This window comes from Otolemur garnettii, unplaced genomic scaffold (assembly GCF_000181295.1).
Source record: "Otolemur garnettii isolate 467f Iridium unplaced genomic scaffold, OtoGar3 scaffold00141, whole genome shotgun sequence".
NCBI lineage: Eukaryota > Metazoa > Chordata > Mammalia > Primates > Galagidae > Otolemur > Otolemur garnettii.
The window spans coordinates 4,762,199-4,769,119 of record NW_003852536.1 but is presented as its reverse complement, the minus strand read 5'-3'; the positions used below and the strand labels follow the sequence as shown (position 1 = coordinate 4,769,119).

The window sequence follows — 6,921 nt, the reverse complement described above, 5'->3', positions numbered from 1 at the left end:
TTAGTGAATTAAAGTTCTCAGGGGCTCCTAACACAGCGTCTTTCACTTTAAAGACCCTCTCAGGAAATATCTATTGACTGATGACTTTGCTGATTGGTGCCTTTTATTTTATTTATTTATTTATTTATTGTCAACAAGTCCGTCTTCTTAACTGAGGGACCTAAGAACTTATTGAAAGGAACATAATAATAGCTGAAAACACTATGTTCACTGTGTCCAGGCTCAATGTCTACTCTGGAGAATTAAAATAAAGAACATAATTATTACACAATGGCTGTGATAGTCTCATGCTTCTCCTTCAAGTTCAGCTTGGCCCACTTCATATGTTTGGCAGCAGTAAGACTTTACAATGTAGATGAGTCTCCCCGGGAAAAGTAGCCACATCCCTCATTTATATCCTTCTTAAGGATTAGATTGTGATTTTAGAAATTGGGCTCATTTTTCCATGTTTCTGAGAAAAAAACTTAAAAGATGTGTCTCTTAACACCGACTTGGACATTTCAATTCTACCTCATCATTTATGTAGTTCTCCAAATTCTCACAGTATAATCTGTGTAGTCTGAATCTCAGGCAAATCAGTAACTTCAAGGTTCCATATATATATATATATAACTTAAGTCACATTTCTAGTGTTACATTCTGGCCACATGAGCCTATCTGTCTAATTATGGCATCTACTAGTCAATTCAGGAAGAAAGCATACCATACCACAGCTATTGCTGTGTCCCAGAGTTTGAAAAGATTCATCAGATTTCTTAATCTTTAGAGCTAAAACAGGACTAAACATCATGACATAGGTTTAAATCTAAGACAGCTATAGAAGTCTCTAAAGTGAAGTAAAAACTTTTAAAAAGAAAAACTAGCCAGAAATTGCTATGTGACTATTACACGAAAGAAGGGGGAACAGAATCTTAAGTCCAATAATCTTTACCTTCTCAAATGAAATACATTAAATAAGATACACCACTGACTGTGATTATGTTACAAAGAAACCCAGTTCTTCAAAGCAAACTGCAACCTTAACCCACAGTAAGGGAAGTCCATTCACTGCAGTTAAATATATCTTAATTGTAGTAGTGCCAAGGACGATAATGGCCATAACACAGATCCATTAGAAAACACTCAACAAGACGTCTAAACTTTCATTTCTTGACCGATGAGTCAGAGGAGCAGAGAATCCTGTTTCAGAATCCCGTGTGTTTGTTTTGTTGATCTAAAATAGCAGGAAATGATCCTGGTAAATGTTAATGTTCTGAAGCCTTTGTTGGACTGTTTGTTTGTCTGTTTGACTTTTAAGGGAGCATTTTAAAGATTTATTGCCTTAGGCTGAACTTTGTCTTTTGCACTTTACTGATCTGCTCTGTGGGGTATGGTGCTTTCCTGGATCCACTCTGTGGGACAGAATGGCATTGCACGATATGAGCCTAGACCACTGCGACCAAGCTTGCTACAATCCATTTATTCTGTGCTCATCATGTGAATAATTTATTCCAGAAGGCAAGTATGCACTTGGCATTTATTTACTATTCTCTGGTAACATAAACTCTACTTAAATAGATGCAAACCCACACTTAGAGGAAATGATCTTTTTTGATTTTTTTCTTTTAAAACAGTGTCTCACCACTCCATTGCCCAGGCTAGAGTGCAGTGGCATCATCATAGCTCACTGCAACCTCAATCAGATGCCTGGACTCAAGGGATCCTCCTGCCTCAGCCTCCTGAGTAGCTGGAACTACAGATGGGCACCACCACACCTGGCTGATTTTTCTTGTTTTGTAGAAATATGTTCTCACTGTGTTGCTCAGGCTGGTCTCAAACTCCTGGGCTTAGCAATCCTCTCATCTTGGCCTCCCAGAGTTCTGGGATTACAGGCATGAGCCACTATGCCTGGACAAAATGATCTTTTTTTAAGAGTGTGAGGCACTTAACTAAATAAACCAAGATTCTATGGCTCACTACAAGTGTGACCATTAGGAATTCTTCTCTTATTCTTTACTAATTCTCTCTTTTGCTTTGTCTTTCCATTTTAAATGGGCTTTCTGAGACATTTTGCAGATAAAATGAAATGCTGCTCAACTTAGTCCCACCAGCACAAGCTGCAAAGGGAAATGGTTTGGGGGCGGGGCATGAAAAACAGGTGTGTGCTGCAGTGGTAGGGGGCCAGCTCAAAGAGTTAGAACCGAGAAAGTCAGCCTTAGCATGCTGGACAGGGACCAAGCAAGAGCCCACTGGCTGGGAAGACGCAAGAGCCCACTGGCTGGGAAGACTCAAGACCCTAGAGGATGGAGTGGAAGTCAGGCAAAGCAACAGCCTAACAGGCCTTGCTGGCCAAAGATCCATGTGTTTTGATCCAAGACTGTATTGCAGGAGGGCTGATGTCAATTGTGAAGTCTGGAAGCTCTGTGTGGGAAGTGGAGGGCTCAGCCAGATAGCCAGGCCACACCTGAATAGTGTATTTACACCCGTGCTCACACTGTTGAGCATTTAATTTGGGTCAAAGACTGTGCTAACTGCTTTCTGTGTGGTGGTCCTAATGGGAACTGGTCTTGAATGTTCTCTTTTTTCTCCTCCTTCTGGGTCTTGGTTGGATGGTCCTTCCCCACCTACTTTGAAGTGAGTCAGGGTCAGGAATCTTTCTTTAACCAATAAGCCTGAGTCATGTGGATGTATCATTTCTGGGTAGAAGCACTGAGAGGCATTACGTGATTCTCCAATTTCCCTTTAGCAGCCCTGGAGATCATGACAGCAAGCATCCAGACAGAGGTGCCATCAAGCAGGGCAGCTGAGAGGAGAAGAGCCCCGGCCAACCCACAGAGAGAAGCGTGAGGGAAAGATGCATTTTTTGGCGTGGAGCCCCAAACAGACTGTCCCTGCCACATACACATGGATGGTCCTGTTTTGTCTGGCAGACCTGCAGCTTCCAAAAGGAGGAACCTGCATGTGCCCCTTGGTGACGGGGGGCCCTTTGCCTAAGGTCACAGAGCTAATCAGAAGTAGAGCCAAAGTCTAAACCCTGGTCTGCCTAGCCAGAGCCCCTACTGTAACCACACTTTGTCAAGAGCCAATTTAATAGGGCAGGAGGGAAAACAAAGCATCCTCATCTCCATAAATAGCTCCAGGAAACTTCTGCACGACACACTGGCATAAAACCAGGCAACTGTGCAGAGCAGCTTCTGTATTTCTCCCTCTGTAAAAATGAAAAAGTTCGAAAAGGTCACATAGCACCAAAGGACATCAGCCTACTAACACGCCCTATAAAATAGTTACCTGCAAAGTGATCTTGAGGGCGGCAAGAGCAGGGGTGAATTAGCAAGGTAGGGGAGTGGCTCCTTATTCCTCCTGCCAATTTGGTTCCATAATAATCCTTCACCCTCACATTACCTAAGTTAAATAAGATCCTGCAGAGAATAACACCCCCAGTGTTTCCCAAGCCTAATGCCTTTCAAAAGCCCTAAGGCATTATGAGGCCGAATAGGAAGCATAAGATTCTAAGAGCAAACAGCATTATTTGTGGCTAACAAGACAAGATTCCATGTGTGGCCAGCTATTACATTTTTTTTTTCCAAGTAAGAGTTCAAAGTCCAGAATTCATAGTATGAAACACAAAACTTCCTTTGTAGCTTCTAATCATGATTTCCACATGGAATAATTCCCTACATCTATCTATTCCTTATTAGGTGTTCATCTTAAGTACCAACCGACCAGTGATAGGGATGAAATCTGAAGACTGACTGAACGTATTCCAGTCTTCACTCAATTCATGTCATTTTTTTCTCTTGTCCAACCTTGGGATGAGTACAGTAGCATTTAAAGTAGGAAAAGAGAGATAAATTATTCTCCCTTTCAGCAAAGTGGGTGGAAATGTATTCTTTATCTGTCCATTTTACAATGCGCTATTGACTTTCAGATTAATTTATCCCTCTGAAGTCTGGCTAGAGTCCACACACTGCCACATTCCATTTCAGGGAATTCCGTTATCGTGTGATGACTGAACACATGTGTCATCTGAAATCATAACTTATTTATTACCTTAATACTTAGATTGGCTTTTAAAGCACCAGCAAAATAACTGAGTAGGCTGTTTTCAGGCATACGATCTCCATCATAATGATTAATTCATTTTTTCAACATAATAAAAACAGTAGCCATCCATTTTGATGAGATAGATCAGAAGGGTATTTTTAAACTACCACACATCACCTTTGAATTTTACATGGCACACTCATCCTGGTACCTACAACACTTGAACTAGAAAGTACCACATGCATTCAGAACATTGTCTATAATGACATCACCATGACATCTTCGTGCCCTCCATAGCAATGACACACCATGTTACATTTGTTATAGGTTTCTCAAATCTCAAATACAAATTAGAAACTAACATCCGAATAACTTCCAACACCATAGTGTATGCACCATGTCCTGCATCGTAACACCCAGTGCTTGAATTCACGTAAAATTTACATGTTTGTACTAATTTGATTTTGCATAGCACTTTCATAAATGCTAACTCCTTAGAAATGTTTGTGAATGTTTTGAAGGAGCAGGAGAACAGCACCAAAACAATTCACCGGCTGCAAAGTCCCTTTTCCAAATGAAAGAAGGTATAGAGAAAAACACCACAACAGAAGATACTTGTCCTATGAGATGTAGTTGAGAGCCAAGCAAGTGTTACGCTGACTTAAATAACAAATGAGGTGATTGATTTTTTATTTTTTTTACATGAATGCGATGCTCTCTTTTGGTCTGTCTGAGTGATGCTCACTCAGATGATGCATCTGAGATGCTCACTTGCTTTCAAACAACCAGATCTTGCTTTCCTGGCTCTCCAGTCCCCAGGAGAGTCTGAGCATCCTAGGTGAAGCTGCCAGAACCCAGATGGCGTGACTTCATACTTTCAATAAGAACCCCAAAGTGAGGAAGCAGTTAAGGATAACGCGTGCAGCGTTTGTGACTCAGGAAGACATCGTCATAGAAGGCTGCACTATTGATTTTCAGTGAGAGAATAATGGAAATAGATCGGCTAAAAGCACAAGCTACAAATGAACACACAGTCAGAGGGAAAGTCAAATGGAGATAGGTTCTGTCATTACTCTAAAGCTGGACCCGTTTCTCCAGTACCAGAATCAACAACGCAAGAGCCCAACAACACAAAGATGCTGTTTGCTTCCTTTAAACACCCAGCCCCTTCACTAATTCCAGACTATGGGCTTGCCCAGTGCTCCTTTCAAACAACTTCGCCTCCTAGAAATCGCCTTCATTTGTTTCCACCGTCTTCGGGACCCAAGCAGTAGCAAATGGCTCTGGACACACGAGGAGACAGAGCCTTTCACTCAACACAAATCTTTACATCAGACTTTCAGTGACTACGCCAGACCCTCAGATAAAAGCCACAGATCTTCTCTTCAGGCTGTAATAGAGAAATACCCCTTCCTTGCACGCGTCCTCCTGGGAAGCCTATTGGTGCTGCAAAGCCCAGGAGTACTGCTTAGGGATTCAGGGCACACAGCGGTTGGAGATGTGTGCGTTCCAGAAGTCCTCGGTCTTATCTTTTCTTTCTTTATCATTATTGGTACCCTGACCCAAATACAAGGAAACCTCCACATTTCAATAACAGACTCAATTTGGATTCTGCAGCTCCACAGGAAGAAACAGCGTCTTCTTAGCTAGCTGCGCTGCACTCTAGAGATAATTCTCCTAGTTTAATTTTAACATTTGGTTACAAAGACGCTAATGGTTCAGATTTAAAACTGTAGATCCTTTTTAGAAGTACCTTCCCCTTTCAGAATGGCAAGCCTCAGTGGTTCAACCCAGAACCAACAATGTTTTGCCCACACTCATCCGAAGCGCAGGTCCCGCTCGCCTGGCCAACCTCCACCCTCTAGAGAGGCAGGTTTCTGGAGAGCCCGGAGATCCGCTCGTTCTTTGAGCTTCTCTCCTTGCACCGCGCAAATCTCTCCCTAATTGGGCTCAAGTAGAGGGGATCGCCAAGTGTTCATCCCAGCGGAATGACGCTCTGCAGAAAACTAATGGTTTGTGCACTGGCCCAGGCCGGTCTCAAGCGGCTCCAACTTTACGGATCTGTTAATTTTGGGGTTTTGGACAAACCCAGGCAGAGGTCCCACTAACGCCCACTACGGTGCCCTGCCAGGTCACTCTGAGCCACGCTCGTGGCACTTGCACTTCTAGCTCGCCCTGCACGAGCACCCCAAGAACACGATGCAAATGAACCCTATGGGGTGACACCAGGGACAGATCCCCGTGAGTAGAGGCCAGGAGGTGCCTGAAAAAGAACCTCCGCTCCCCTCCCCGCAGCCCGGCAGTTAAAGCGAGAAAATGCAAGAGGATGAAGCTGAAGACACTGATGCCCGCCCGGCCCCCGCACCCCGCACCCACACCCGGAGCGCTGTCCTGCCGCCCACGGGGAGGGGTGCGCGGCAGGTGCCCGGCCGAGGCCCCGGAGAGCGAGCGAGCCGCCCTTACGTGCTCCAGCTTGTCTTTCCTCCGGAGCCAGACGCTGGCGCTGTAGTCCTGCTGCTTGACGCTGCTGTAGAAGTTCGCGCCCACTCGGGTCAGGCTGGGCGAGGGCTCCTTCGGGCGGCTCTTGAGCCTCATCTGCTCGAAGCCCTCGTGGGGGGAGGCTGAGAGCCACTCGTGCTGCCGGATCTCCATCCTGACATGACCAGGCGGCGGCCGGCACGCAGCGGACTCGGGGTGGGCGTGCGGGAGGCCGGGCGGGAGCTGGAGAAGGAGCCGGAGGAGCCCGCGGGCGCGGGGAGCGCGGGGTGCCAGGCGGGAGGGGCGAGCGCGGGAGGAGAGCGACGGAAGGAGAGAAGGCGGCGTCGGGGCAAGGGCAGGTGGCAAGGTGGGGAGTGGAGAAGGATCAACAGAAGATACTTGTCCTATGAGATGTAGTTG

The 6,921-nt window shown here is 45.3% G+C and overlaps 1 protein-coding gene across 2 annotated transcripts in view; it reads right to left on the bottom strand.

Moving 5' to 3' along the window:
- PLD5 (phospholipase D family member 5) overlaps positions 1–6,762 on the bottom strand; it is a 355,615-nt gene extending 348,853 nt beyond the window's left edge. Inside the window, exon 1 of one of the 2 annotated variants that reach the window (XM_012810747.2) lies at positions 6,487–6,762. Coding sequence is in view for 1 of the 2 variants with exons in the window: in XM_003798816.1 (XP_003798864.1) it covers positions 6,487–6,675 (189 nt within the window). In the remaining variant the exon portion in view is untranslated. The remainder of the gene's footprint in view (positions 1–6,486) is intronic. The other variant, XM_003798816.1, reaches the window with a different exon arrangement.
- Positions 6,763–6,921: the final 159 nt, after the last annotated feature.